The 15,716-nt window shown below is 42.2% G+C and overlaps 1 protein-coding gene and 1 long non-coding RNA gene across 4 annotated transcripts in view; one reads left to right on the top strand and one right to left on the bottom strand.

The window, feature by feature from the left end:
• The window catches only part of LOC146403400 (uncharacterized), a 1,275,680-nt gene that overhangs the window by 892,959 nt on the left and 367,005 nt on the right, over positions 1-15,716 (top strand). The window lies entirely within an intron of this gene.
• The window catches only part of GRIN2B (glutamate ionotropic receptor NMDA type subunit 2B), a 447,773-nt gene that overhangs the window by 105,102 nt on the left and 326,955 nt on the right, over positions 1-15,716 (bottom strand). For all 3 annotated transcript variants that reach the window (XM_021092315.2, XM_021092318.2, XM_084956717.1), the window contains one exon: positions 15,377-15,491. In XM_021092315.2, the coding sequence (XP_020947974.1) occupies positions 15,377-15,491 (115 nt within the window). The remainder of the gene's footprint in view (positions 1-15,376; positions 15,492-15,716) is intronic.

Here is a 15,716-nt window from a genome sequence, read left to right as displayed (position 1 = left end):
TTAGTAGGGGCTCAGGAGATACTTGCTGAATGAATAACCCCAAACAATTAGCCTAATATCCTTGAGTTTCTATAGCAGACTGGAAACCATAGAAAATTCAGAATCTCCTGAAGTGAGTGGTATAGGCCTTAACTCTTTCTTGTAGGGCTTCTGGTTTGGTCCCCAACTTTACGGAGGGCTAAAGATTCAGGTTTATTTCAAAGTAAATGGCTGGAACCCTACTCCCAGGGATATATTCAGAGAAAACTATAATTCAAGAGGATACACCCCTATGTTCATATCAGCACTATTTACAATAGTCAAGACATGGAAACAACCTATATGTCCATTGACAGATGAATGGATAAAGAAGGTGTCGTTTTATATATATATATATATATATAAATATTACTCAGCCATAAGAAAGAATGAAATAATGCCATTTACAGTAACATAAAGACCTAGAGATTATTATACTAAGCAAGGTAAGTCAGCACAGGAAAGATAAACACCATATGATATCACTTATATGTAGAATCTAATATATGACATAAATGAACTTATCTATGAAACAGAAATCACAGACATACAGAACAGACTTGTGGTTGCCAAGGGGGAGTGGGGTGGGGGAGGGAAGGATTGGGATTAAGAGATGCAAACTATTACATATAGAATGGATAAAGAACAAGGTTCTACTCTATAGCACAGGGAACTATAGTCAATATCCTGTGATAAACCATAATGGAAAAGACTTTAAAAAGCCAAAGTAAACAGCTGAAAAACAAAATGAGAAAGGAGAACAGTGAAAAAGCAGCAGTCTTAAACATCCTCTAAACAGGTATTTCTCTTCTCATGAAAAGAAGATGTCTGTGGCAAACTATCTCTGTGTTTTACAGGTCAAAACTCAGATTTCTAGGCCTCATCCCTGGAGTTTTATGGATGAGACCTAAGGATGTGCATTTCAAATAAGTTCCCGAGTGATGCGGATGCTGCTGGTCCAGGGACCACACTTTGAGAACCACTAGCGTAAACTGTAAAGCACTATTCATGTGTCAACTGTTACCATCATTCACTCCCCACTTCACCATCATCCCCTTTATATTCAACCCTGACTAGAACATGTCTTTTGATATATACCACCTTCCCTTGTGGGAGAAACTCTTTTAATGCTTGTTGGCCAATCTACTTGCAGCCCAACAAGGAAGCTGCAACAAGGGGAGATTGGCTGTTCTTTATTATCAACCACAAGGCAGTGGTTTATTACTGAATGAAACAAAAGCCAAGAAGATCACACGGCACAAGGACACACTACAAGGTTTCATGAACAGTCATTATTGCCTAATGTGTTTTGGTTGTTACTTAATGGTTGCTCAGAACCCACAATGTCCTCAATCTCAGCTGAGCAGCTTTTTAATTCCCTGACTTGGGGAGATGAGCCCAGCATGGACTGCTGTGCCATGGTGTGGACTCTATCATTTTTTATAAGACTCAATTTAAAAAAAAAAAACCTCTGTGCAAAACGTTGTTTAAGAATAAAGGAAGGGATGGAGTTCCTGTGGTGGCGCAGTGGTTAACGAATCCGACTAGGAACCATGAGGTTGTGAGTTCGTTCCCTGCCCTTGCTCAGTGGGTTAAGGATCCAGTGTTGCCGTGAGCTGTGGTGTAGGTCGAAGACGCAGCTCACATCCCGCATTGCCGTGGCTCTGGCATAGGCCAGTGGCTGCAGCTCCGATTGGACCCCTAGCCTGGGAACCTCCATATGCCATGGGAGCAGCCCTAGAAAAGGAAAAAAAAAAAAAAATAGAATAAAGGAAGGGAGTTCCCATTGTGGCACATCAGAAACTAATCCGACTGGGAACCATGAGGGATGTGGATTCTATCCCGGGCCTCGCTCAGTGGGTTAAGGATCCGGCTTTGCTGTGAGCTGTAGTGAAGGTTGCAGACGCGGCTCGGATCCCGCATTGCTGTGGCTCTGGCGTAGGCCGGTGGCTACAGCTCCAACTAGACCCCTAGCTTGGGAACCTCCATATGCCTTGGGTACGGCCCTAATAAGACAAAAAGACAAAAAAAAAAAAAAAAAAAAAAAAAAAGGAATAAAGGAAGAAAGTGTGTTCACTGCCAATGTATTACCAAGCATGTCAAGGATTCTTCTTCTTCTTCTTTTTTTTTTCCTTTTCTAAGACTGCATCTGCAGCATATGGAGGTTCCCAGGCTAGGGGTCTAATCGGAGCTGTAGCTGCCAGCCTACACCAGAGGCACAGCAACTTGGGATCCGAGCCGCATCTGCGAACTACACCACAGCTCATGGCAATGCCAGATCCTTAACCCACTAAGCGAGGCCAGGGATCGAACCTGCAACCTCATGGTTCCTAGTCAGATTCGTTAACCACTGAGCCATGACGGGAACTCCAAAGATTCTAATTGTTGTTTCCTAGTCCCTTCCTTTCAGTGACTAAGGCAAAATCCATACTTGTTCTGCTCATGTGTACGTGGATCATTTTTTTCTACTTTCTTTTTTTCTAGAACCTAATTTCAATTGTATTGTCATTGGTTAAAAATATGCTCAATTACACCTCAAAAACAAATTCGAAGAAAAAGAGATCAGATTTGCGGCTACCAAAGGTAGGAGGTGGAATTGGATGAAGCAGTCAAAAGGTATACACTTCTAGATTTAAGATAAATAAATACTGGGAATATAATGCATGGCATGATAAATATAATTTACATTGCTGTATGTATATATGAAAGTTGCAGGGAGAAAAGCCTAACAGTTCTCATCACCAGGAAAAAGTTTTTTTTCTATTTCTTTAATGTTGTATCTATAGGAAATGATGGGTGTTTGCTAAACTTACAATGGTAATTTCATGATGTATGTAAATCACATCATCTTAAACTCAGACAGCGCTGTATATCAATTATATCTCAATAGAACTGGAAGAAACTACCTGTTCAAGTAAAGAACAGGGTGTATTTGCATAGCACCTGCTGCATGCCAGATACTGTGCTAAGAATTTTTGAATGAATTAAAACGTATTTGATCCTTAGGGCAACAGTTTGGGGTAAGTGCTCTTATTCTTCCCATTTTAGAGATGAGGAAAGGGAGGCATAGAAAAGTGAAGCCATATCTGTTTACACTGCTTTGGATAACTCACTATGTTAGGCAGAGGTGGCGCCTCTTGTCTTTTAAACTATGCCTCAGAGGAAAAGTTCAACACTCCAAGGTTAAGGGAAGCACATAGGACAGGGCATATAGGCATAAAAGTCCAAGAGGTTTGGAGAAGGGATAGGGTGCAGGTTAAATGCAAAGGGGTGAACAGGAAACAGGATGGGAAGGCAGGTCAGTCTTGATTGCTGTGACTTGGGGACCTGGGTCAGGAGTATACTTCATCCTGTGGAAGCATTTCCCAAATTTCGCTCATTCAAGGACTGTTTTACCAATTTCTGCCACATCTGTGCACCGCCACTCTTTTTAATATATGAAATAACCTTCCTTTTAAAAAGACATGTACTTTAAAAAGTCATATCACTACTGTAAATGTAAGACAAGTGTCACTTGCCAAAGATAGAAGATATCTATAAAAATGAAGAGATTATTTGAATAAAAAAATACTCACCCCTCTGAACTCATTCCACAGTGAAACCCACTGGGATAATACTGCAGTGGCAATGATGAAGCACAGAAGACCAGTGGTCTTAGCTGTTGCATGTAAAGTGGTCACTTAGTGGCCTTGCTTCTGCTTTCTCTTATATATATATATGTATTTGTCTTAATGAACCTTCAGCTAGTTGTATATCAGATCCCCACACTCCTCTCTCTTAGCTAGTTGAGCTCATAAAGTATTTGGTTGATTGTGTTTTATATAAAACGAAGTTAAAATTTCATGTCACTCTCCTGCTAAGATTTAAGGACTGTTTTGTAGGTCAGCTATTTTAAATTCCCCTTGGTGTTTCGACGTTTCTCTGCACCTCCTGCAGAGGTCTGATCAATGGGGCTGCATGGCCACGGTGCTATTGCCATGGTGGCTGCATTTTAGAAGAGCTTTTAATGCAGAAGCTGACTACCTGCTAGAAAATCCCCTCTATGCAATCAGGACCTTGACTGCTGTTTCTGTAGATGGCCGTGGTCCTTGCTATGAGGTGAAATGTGTTCTGTCTCTACAGTTTGGGGAGATAGGTTGCTGTTCTAACTGAAAACAGAGACTATGTATGAATGTATTTGTGTGTAGGTGTTTAATAACAGTGAAGAGGTATAAGGATGTAGGGATGCAGAAAAGCTTTTATATTGTTGTTCTTATCCTTCTTGCCTCTCTCTCTCCTTCCATTCCTCCCTCTCTTTTTCATCTTATGTTCTACACTGAAATAGCCAGTCACAGTCTGGGCCAATTCTTGACCCCACCTGGCCCAGGACAATTTCTTAACACTTCGTTCAAAAACTCTAATGTGCTAGGGTTTATATGCATGTTTTCATGGTATGATTTGTCCTCTGGTCCACAAAATTTTTCCCACTGATACTGCCACACTTTGATCCTATTAGTCTAGTTATACTTTTATGCTCCGTGTATCAAAGCAAAAAGGATATTGGATTTAATGGAGCAAGACATAAATATCTATATAAATATCTGCCACTTATTAAATGTGTGACTTTGGGCAAATCATATAACTTCTCTGAGCCTCAGTTTATTTATCTGTACAAATATTTCCCAAAGTTTTAATAGGATCAATATTAGATCATATATGATAAAATTCTTCATAAACTATATTACAAATAAAGGGCCATATAAATGTCAGATGTGCTAGTAGCCAAATCTTCCTAAGATCCCTTAATCCAAGGCAAGACTGTTCTAGAAACTGTACATCTTTCCCAGACCCTATAGGGAAAATGGATTTGTTTCCTGTTCTATAAAGAGAATGCTGAGGTGGCTTAAATATCCACCAGAAATTCTACCAAGAAGTAGCATTCTATTCCTTCACTGGCAAGCTCCCTTCCCCATAGGATGAGTGGAAAAAAAAATGGTACATGTTATTATAGGAATAGCAAATATGCCAATATTAAAAGACACAATACACTAAACCCTTGGAGCAGAAAAATATGCAAGGCTACCAAGTGGAGTTTGGTGTAAACAGGGAATCTTGTGCTCCTGGACAATACAGCAGTTGAGAATGCTCCTCTTTCTCTTGGATCTATCACTCTCTCCCTGATGTCTACTTTCTATATATGCTCTTCTCCTCTTTTATTTGCCTCCCCAAGACCACACTTTGCTTCTCACCATTCCCCTGGCACAGATTTACTTTAAGTTTAAATGTTCAGAACATTTAGCTGATAGAGCTAAGACCTGGGATGCCTGTTGAACCAGCAGTGGGCAGCCTTTATGGGCAGCAGAAGCCACCTGAGTCACATGATCACAGGGAAGGAGAACTTGAGAAAGGTGTGAGAGCTTCTCTCTCTCTCCCTCTCTCTCTTCCTGAAAAAGAACTGAAATGTTCACCAAATTATGGACAGAAATAATTGTAAAAGAGAGAGAAAATACTAAAATCACATCAAATGATTTTTCTGTGGATGTTGTGGGAGATTTGTATCCATGTTTTTTATTAATAGCTTTTATTCTTTTTTTTCCCCTTGTTTCTTTTTCTGTGGCTGATTTCTAGTTTCATGCCATTGTGTTCAGAAAAGAGTCTTGAAATAATGTCTAAATTCTTAAATTTGTCAGGGCTTGTTTTGTGCCCAATCATGTGGTCAATCCTTTAAGCTTTCATTCTTAAAGACAGCTTATTTTCTTAATTGGCCAACCCTTCCTTTCAAATCTTATACTGGGGGTCAATCAGCAGAGCTAACATGCCAAGGTCCTTGCTTCTCTCTCACACACATGAATCACTTTACCTTGGTCCCAGCCTGCTCTCAAATAGGTATTGTGACAAGGGAGAGATTGTGCACAGATTTGTACAAATCCATCCTCACTGTAGGAAAAATTCAAAGCATAAGATCTCCTGGTGGTAGGTCAACAGACACATGCTTATGTATGAAGGGCATTCACATATTGTAGCTTTAATGTCAAACTTCAGATCTCAGGGAAAGGTAATATGCTATTAATGTCTGCACAAATTAGCTTGTTTGGTGGAAAATATATAAAGTAGTCCCTGCAAATGATGGTCCCATCAGCCTTGAGGCACATGAGTCTGTGGGTATAAGTTAGCCAGGTGCTGCCCCACTGGTGAAAGAGGAGGATTGCTCTCCCTTCTTCCTGGGTCACTTGGGGCAGAGAATGGAATCAGTACTAGAAAGGATGTCACACCATGTTGCTAGCTCTTTGGAAACATGGAGTTGAATTTTACAAGCCTCCAGCTCTCAAGAAAATGGTCCCAGTATGTTGAATATTGTAGACAGATACAGACCATATGACCAACCTCATTCTCTGTGTGCTATAACTGTCAAAGAGAAGAAATATTCTTAACAGCAAGGTCAAAGGACTGCTCACTCAATCAGAAGATCAAAAAGAGAAAACCCTCAGGGATTCCCAGCAGAAAAGGAATCACAAAGGAGAGCCTTTCACACCTACTGCATATGTGTGTCCACTGTTACTGAATTAACATACCCCAAGCTTCTCTAATTAAGGGATGTCATTTTGAATGTTTAGGGACATTAGACAAAAACAAAAATGTGACCAAACCTTGACACCTTGGAAATCAATTTTATGGCATCAAAGTTGGATTACCAAAAACTCTGAAATTATTCTAATATGACCACCAGACTCTACTGAATACACATATGAATGCCTAGTCATGAGAGACCAGTTTAAAGAAATATGATAGATCTTTACAATGGAATATGACGCAGTCATTATGTTTCATGCTTTTGGAGAACATAAATAAAATAAGAAGATGGCCACAATATCATTGTCAGAGAAAAAAGACTGCAAACTGTTCATATACTGTGCTACCACTTCTATTGTATCACATTGTTCTGTATTATAACATACACACATGCACAGAAAAAAAGCATCGGTAAGAAACAGAAGGAATGTAAATGCTAATTCTTTGTGGATATATAAATGGGTAAATTTCATTTTGTCCCCTGAAATATATTTAATTGGCACCAACTACCTTTATAATAAAAAATCATAAATGTTGCTTTTAACCAGTATACCAACGAAAGAGTCTTGGAACCTCAACACCACTATTTCTTCAATAACACCACTGGAAAAACATAATAACCTAGAATTAAAAAGGTAGTTCACAGGATTCAGGAGCCAACCAAAGACAACTGTCATGAAATAAAAAAAACTCAAGAGAACTTAAACAAGGTGGATGAAAGCCATCTTTTGGCTTTAGGGACCTTTTCCTCTTTACCGTGTTTCCTTAAGCCAAGGTTAAGCTGGCACTTAAGTCTCCAAGCTCCATCCTGCTTTTTCTCCCCCATCAGCAGGTATAGTTCAAAAGCAAAGTCAACCAAGGTTATCTTGTTCTTTTATTGTTTCATTCAGTGGGCTGATAACAGCATATGAAGACAATCGGCCTTTCTGAAATGTCATTTCTCAAATCTATTCCCCCAACACATCTCACTCTTCTTTTAGAATTATTTTATAAACATACCCTGGGGGTAGTGGCTTGACACTGTGGACAGAGTCTAATAAGGGGGTAGATGCCTTGGGGGCAAAGGGCACATCTCCCCTCCCACTGGCTGACCTTCAGTGATCTTTCTCTGGAACCCAGGAAAAGGGTGTAGGCTAAGAGCATGGGCCATGACTCTTGGAGCTGAGGGAACCAAAGGGAACACTTGGATGTGAGAGGCCATGATAATCACAACTTGGAAAGATAGCCAAAAATGGGCAATCCAAAGGTCCTGTCTGTAAGCCATTGTCATTTTATATATGTGTGTGTGTTAAAAATATATATATATATGTGTGTGTGTGTGTATATATATATATATAATACACATGTATATGGAGAGAGAAAGAGTTGAGTCTTTAGTAACCAAGCAACATGAAAAAGTCACTCAACTATTAGGCCACATCAAATAGATTGAAAAATCACCTTACCTTATAGAAATTTTAAGTGTCACAGTAAGCACCTCATTCCTTGCAACTAGGAAAACTACAACACTAACTTGGTGGGAACAACACTAGGCTCACAGTAGCTGCTTGGTCTTTATGTAGGAAGGAAGGGAAGGGTGGGAGAGGATGGGAAGAAACTCAAAGCCTCATAACTCATGCATGGTGGCTGGGGTAGGACTGCATATTACACAGTGATGAAGACATGCCCAATTTTTCGGACTTCCAAAGTCATTCCTGGTATGGGTAACAGTTCTGGCACTCAACACTGCTCTCTATGAAGAAATTCTCCCTGTAGCTAATATAAATCCTCCCTGCATGATCTTAAGCCCACTTCCTCTGGTTCTGTCTCTGAGGAGAAAGTGAGCAGCTGAGCTCAACACTTGGTAAAATGATTCTTCATACACTTCAAGAGAGCAAGTCCTCACCTAGTTGCCTCTTCTTCTTCCCTTCCATAACCCCAATTCCCATAGCCTTTCTCCATGAATCCTGTTTTCTAATCCCTTAATCCAATGATGCATATTAGTACACAGTTCAAAGTCAGCAAAAATAGCCTGTTGTCAAGTGTGGTGTTAGGAGATGCCCCCCAAGGTGGGAGCTTCTGGTTCACCCCTCCGACCTCCCTGTGAGTCTGGAGAGAGACTGGATAGCCCGTGGCCTCTCCCTGAGGTGAGGAGGTGGAATGCAGCGTGTGTAGGTGTGTACAGGCCATCACCAGCTACTTCTTGGGCTGCTCAGTAATGCCTCTTCCTGGGTTGGGCATGGACATATGGAGGAAAACCAAGCAGATGTGGTTCCTGTGCCCGTGAGCAACCCATCAGTTTGTCCATGATGTGTGTGTGTATGTGTGTGTATGTGTGCACATGTGCACACCTGAGAGGGGATGGAGAGGATGTTTTATGTTGTCAGTCAACATCTTCCAAGTGGAATCTTCCATAGCAGCGATCCACCTCTGTGGTGTCATCACCAAACGGACTGTGCTGGAATACGATCGATCGCTCTAGTCCTCAGGTACCAGTGTTTCAGAGCATACGTAGCCCAGAGTTAGTGGTCTCTTGGGCACGGGGTGGCCAGAAGCATCCTCTAACCCGTCTCATTCATCCCAGGCTCCAGACACCAGTAGGGCCTTCTGTTCTGTGATGCTGTTGCTGCTCTTAGGGCTCTTCTTTATCTCAGTTCAGTTACTCTTCCTCTATCTCACTTATCACTATGTTAATTCACAGATGCCACCACACACGCAACACTTTCTACCAACCACTCTGACTTTGAGCCCTTCTTCCTCTGGCGGGTGTGGCTGTAATCTCTGTGTTGCAAGTCTAAGATGGGGCTTGGGGAGCACAACGAATGACCCAAACTAAAGGAGGCTATTTAAATCTGCATAAGGAGGGGTATTTTCTGGTAGATGGAGGCAGAGAAGACAGAGTGGGCTTATACAATGCTCCTCTTGTGTCTTTGGGGGAAAGACTAGCAGAGAGGCAAACCACACCTATCCTCCTGCAGTCCTGACCTGGAGAGTCTCTTTAAGGTCTGTTTACATCTTATAGCCCGAAAATGCACCATCATCATTTCTTGAAGTCATTACTCAGAACACACCCCCACTGCATTTCATTTTTATTATCCCCATTTTAGGAACGATTAAATGGAAGCTGGGAGCAGTAGCAATGAAGCAAATCATGAGAGGCTCTGATAAAGACAGAAGCCTGAATGTTGTTGGACTGCTTCTCTGTGCCAGGCTATTTTTAATGCAAGTTTATGCATCTGTCCCCCTCTTAGAGAGAGACTTACAAATGAACCCACTCTGTACACAAATTTTTTTTTCACTATCCCCTACCGTTTCCAACTCACCATGCCCTGTGCGTGCGTGTGTGTGTGTGTGTGCGTGTGTGCGTGTGTATGTGCGTGTGTGTGTGTGTGTGTGTTCCTCTTTAAATGTTCTTCACATTTCTATATATTGGCTTTCTGTCAATATAATTCTGATTCAGAGGTCTCTTTGCTATTCTAGCCCCCACTCTCATGCCTCCTTAGTGGCTACTTATACAGGATCCCATTAAAGGTTCATAAAAGCAAGCACTATTTGTTTTAAAGAAGGAAGTTGAGTAAATGTAGAACATTTGTATACGCTTGGAGTATTTTCAGAGCAAATACATAACACGTTGGGAATAAAGACTGCTCTCATGAGGAGCCTAGGAAACCAAGGATCATAATGATAAGAGGACATTCTCTTTACTGGCTATCCTTTTCTATCATTTGACTTTTTACCATGTGCAGATATTATCTTAAAAATGACACAAGGAGGGTGGCGACTACCAATTGCTATTTGTGGAATACTGGCTTTATTTCAGCCACTGTTCACTGCTTTTACTATAAATTCTCCTTTGTAGTTAGTTACTCAGAAATCACCTTTAATCTGTATAAAGGCTTATGTAAAACCCTACATTACAAAAAGGAAATAGACTCAGGTAATACTGGTTGCCTGGTTTACATGGCCGATAAAGGGTACGTGGGTAGGTGAACTGGACTCTCTCTGGTTTCCAAAGCCATGCTGAGTCCCCCAGACTATTCTGCCTTCACTTCCAGTCTCTTTGGAAGGAACCGAATTTATAAGACAGGAGCTTTGAGACTACTTTGCAAAAACGTGAGGGATTGTTGCGAAATCCTATCACAGGCTTCCCAACAACTTAATGAATCGTCCCCATCCTGGGGCTTCTTGTGGAACACTAGGCACAGCTGCCCCTGGAAATGAAGACCCCTGAAGTGCCCAGGACCCTCGCTGGTCCTCGGAGCGCTCATTCCAAGGAGGGAGGGGCACCCACACTCATGCACATCCCAGGGAAGCACTTCTGCTAAGTCTCAGGTAGAAGCGAGTGGCTGGTCCCTACTCTAACCCTCTTAAACATTCAGAGTCTTAATTTACTTAACAATTATCTTTCTGAGTGGTCACTCTGAGCCAGGCACTCTTCTTAAGTGTTAGAATTCTCGAGATGAACTAGGTCCTTGAGTCCATGCTGCATCTATCCTGGTGTGAGGAGACAGGCAATAAACAAGCAAGCAGACAAGCAAAACATCAGGTAATGAGCATGTTGAAGAAAATTAAAATAAACCCGACTGGGTGGCTACTTCAGCTCGAGTCATCAGAGAAGGCCTTCTGGAGAGGTGATATTTACTGAAAGGACAAGAATGACAACTATGTCCTGGAGCCACTGACCTTAAAAACCAAGAAGGGCTCTTCCTGTGTGCTCTGGCTCTCACCCATCCCCCATTCTGAATTCCTGTTTATTTGGAGTGTGAATTTGTCATCTCATAAGTTAGAGCTGGAAAGGCCTCCAAAAATTTTCTTAATCTCACGCCATGATTGTAGATGTAAGAAAAGAAAGATCTGGAGAAGTGAGCAGGTCACAGGGCATCACCAGAGGCTGTCTCTTCGCCCAGGCTTCTTTCACAGATTCAGAAAACTTCCCAGTTTATCTCCCCAACATCCATCACCTTCTTCCTCTTTAATTAGAGTAGAGTTGATTTCCGGTATTGTGTCAATTTCTGCTCCTGGGAGTTTGGGGTTGGTAGATACAAACTATTACATTTCGAGTGAATAAGCAATGAGGTCCCAGCGTCCATCTCGTCACTGCAGATTCCTCACCCTGAGGCCTGCCCCTCTGAGGTCTACAGACATTAAAATCTTCCCTGGACCACTGGGCATCTGGAATGCTATCAGGAGCCCTGAGAAGACAGAGGGTTCTGGGGGCCTGGGTGACGGTGGAAGAAAAGGCACAACCTCCCTACATCCCTGGAGCTGCGTCTGGCTCCTGCCACCTTTCCAGCCCAGAGAGGCTTCCAAGTTTGGGAGCTGCAAGGCTCCCTGAACCCCGTGAACACTAAAGATCTCTCTTCAGCAATGTTCTCTGATGTAACCAAGTTGGTATGAAAACGTTCTATTCTGCAATCCCAATCCCTCCCAAAATGCTCTGTCAAAAGATTAACCACAGAATTTCTTTACATAACAAGCTCCCTCAGTACACTTAAAATACGATCTCTGAAAACTCAATCCGCATAAAGATTTTATCACCCCTTGCAAGAAAAAAAAAAAATCTAGCTATTATATCAAGGGCAATAGCATAAATTTGGATTCTTAATGATGGATTTAGACTCTGTATTATGTAATGGTTCTCATTCATTCGACACATATTTATTGAACTGCACTCTGTAACGAGCTCCTCCTGGTTGCCGTGAGGACACAATCTTATAAAGACATAGCCTCTGCCCTCTGCAAAAGGGCATACACACAATGCTAACCAGTGCCACAACAGAGAGTGTGGTCAGAAGCTACAGGGGACAAGGGACCAAGAGATTACATCTTGGTCAAAGATCAGGGAAGGGGGCAGCAAGTTGGGTCTCAAAGGATGACTATGATTTGTATATTTGGACCATTCATTCCAGGAAAAGGAAACATCACAACACGCTGTATAATGAGCCAGACATACAAGGACACATTCTCAGAACAGAGAGGAGCCCAGTGTAGCTTGATGGGGAGATGGGAAATGGTGAGGAAGAGAAGACAGATGTTGGAAAACAGACCAGAGCCTTGAATGCAAGAATGGATCAAGTCTGGACCCAACCCATAAACCAGAGCAGTTTTGGACAGAGAAAGAATATAATTAGAATTGTGCCTTAGGAAGCTCATTCTAGAAGCCACGTCCAGGACTGCTCCGAATGGATACAAGTGGGCCTCAGAGAGGGAGGCCCATTTAAAAAATTATCCACGTGGTTCTTGGATCATATAAAAATAAGGAGTAAATTCAAGAGAGTTTTAAAGAAGGAAGGGGTGGGACTCCAACCCCCAGGAAAGAAGGTCTGGTTTTGAAAAGGGGTGGGGGTCCCAGGTCTCCAATTCCAGCCCAAGGAAGGGAAGTGATCACAAATGGCAGAGGCCATGTCTCTTTAAGACAGGACGGGGTGAGAGGCCCCATACTTGAGACAGTAATCATGAGTCTGCTGCATAAAAGCTACCCCAGCTGGGTGTCTTCTGATCCACGTACGAAGCCTCCGTTTTTAATAACTCCTCTTCTGAAGATACACAAAAGTGCCTGTTGTACATGCTGGTCTCAGAACACTTCTTAAATTATTATGTCTCTACAGCAGCAGTGAAAAGCAGCTTGATTGGGGTGAAGAGCAGATGCCTAGGGAACAATCGTTTTGGAACAAATGATAACTCAGCAGAGGGACGGCAACTTCAATCAAGAACCCGGGGCACCATGTTAGCGTTATAGCTGCGCCCCGATGTGAGGAACCCAGGACAAATCATGATCGGTCTTCAGTTTGAAGGATAAGGTCCTGGGTTCCACTACCTGAACCGCACATGCCCAGTTTCACAGGTGAGCATTCTCAGAACCACCTGCCCACAGATCTTGTGACAAGACTGTGAATTTCAAGAAGTTCACCTCTGGCACTTTTTTCTTGGCTCCTCTCTTCATAAATATAGAGCCTGGTTTCCATCCTGGTCAGAGCCACCCTCACAGCCTGAAGCCTGTTAGCCAAATTGGCCCACAAAGTCTGCAGAAACTGCCTTAAGTCACCGTATCCCAATATAGTTCACAGAATGTGAATTTCATGAACAAGGGGATCCTGTGATAAAATGCTTTGGGAAGTAGTTCCTGTCATGGTGCAGGGGAAACAAATCCAAATAGGAACCATGAGGTCGTGGGTTCCATCCCTGACCTTGCTCAGTGGGTCAAGGATCTGGCATTGTCATGAGCTGTGGTGTAGATTGCAGATGCGGCTCAGATCCTGCATTGCTGTGGCTGTGGTGTAGGCCAGCAGCTGGAGCTCCAATTGGACCCCTAGCCTGGGAACCTGCATATACCACAGGTGTGGCCCTAAAAAGCCCCCAAAATAAATAAATAAATACATAAATAAATAAATAAAAGCTTTGGGGAAATGCCAGGTTAAATGAAATTAAAGATGCTTCTTTGCTATAAGGCACCTCTGTCTACAACATCATGCATGGATGGACCTTGAGTGTACTATGCTAAGTGAAGTAAGCCAGACAGAGAAAGACAAATATCACGTGATCTCACTTACACATGGAATCTAGAAAAAAAGAAAAAGAAACAATCGAGCTCAGAGATGCAGAGAATAGATTGGTGGTTGGTCAAAGGGTACAAACTTCCAGTAATAAGATAAATAAGTCCTGAGGATATAAGGTAGAGCACGGTGACTCTAGTTAATAATACTGTGTTGCATATTTGAAAGTTGCTAAGAGAGTAGATTGTGTAAGTTCTCCTCACAAATTTTTTTTCTGGAATTATGTGTGGGGATGGGTGTTAACTAGACACATTGTGGTGATCACTTCACAATACATACAAATACTGAACTATTATATTGTACATTTGAAACTAGTGTAATGATATATGTCAAGCATAGCCCAATAAAAAAGACACCTCTGAACTTTCAAAGGCTAATATGTCCTCAGAATCTCCTAGATCGCATCTGCAGTTTTCCTTATCTGCAGAACCATTCCTCTGCAAAGCATCTCAAGGCATAAGGGCCCTGAAGAACATTCTTGGAGAAACACCAGCAATGACATTACTCTCAGGAACATTTGTCTTTAACTAGGAATCAGGTATAATAACAACTAATACGTAGTATGTGCTTACTATGTGCCAAGTGCCTAAGTCCTTGACATATATTAATATATTTAATCTTCATCACAACCCCGTGATACTGGTAGTCTTCCCATTATTCCCACCTTTCAGATAAGGAAGTGGAAGCACAGAAGAAGTTAAAAGAGCTTCCCAAAGTCCTAGGTAGACAACTTAGAAGAGCTCGGAACTAAACCCAAGCAGTTGGGTGTCCACATAAATTAACGGCTAATGGTAGAATTTCAGACACTGTGATCAGCTGGCAGTGGGAAACATGCTGAGAAGGGCCTTGCATGGCAAACTTCCAATCACAGAGAATCCAAACCTGTGAGCTCATAAACCAGGTTTCATGGGCCTCCCCTGGAAGCTGGGTAGGACGCGACTTCTGAACTGTACCACTGATTTGGTTTCTCCAGCTAATGGCGTTATATTGTGGGTGCCTACTCTTCCATTAAAACAAAGCCATGCTGCAGACCACACCACTACCAATCAAAACGGTAATACATGAGGAAAATCATCTCTTGATGGACCAAAGCGGCAAGAAAATGAAGACGCAAGGTTGAGAAATGGCCTCTCCTGTGTGCTCGAAGAATTGATCTCTTCCTGTTCTCCAGCTCAGAGACCAAAAGAACATCAGGGATCATTTTCCTCTAACGTGCTGCCAAATTTGCCATCCCTACCCCTCTATGCTGCTCGAGAATTGCCGAAAATGTGTCCTACCCTTTCCCACTTCCTCTCCTTGTTCAGAAGGATGATCACCAGCTTCGGGTGCATCTGGTAGCCGTCTTCACTGAAGGACAGGTTTCTTCCCTCAAAAGTGACATTGATCAGATACCTGTAAAGAGACAATGAAAAGCAGGTTAAAAGTGTGAAGAAGGTAAGCCAAGAACAAGATAGCTAGGAAGACGGCAACAAAGGGGGCTGGAGACAGGCACGTAGATGGATGGAGGACAGAGACCGCTGAGAAACTTGGTGCCCCTGGGGCTCCCATTGGATGATCAAATACAGTCAACCAAGTTTTCCTATAACAGGAATAATAAGAAAAGAGAATCTAAAATTT

The sequence above is a fragment of the Sus scrofa genome, chromosome 5 (assembly GCF_054392235.1).
Source record: "Sus scrofa isolate SSC_HxYL_T2T_F1_AM1 chromosome 5, Sscrofa_HxYL_maternal_Yorkshire_Landrace_v2.0, whole genome shotgun sequence".
NCBI classification, from domain to species: Eukaryota; Metazoa; Chordata; class Mammalia; order Artiodactyla; family Suidae; genus Sus; species Sus scrofa.
This window is presented reverse-complemented; position numbering and strand designations above follow the sequence as displayed.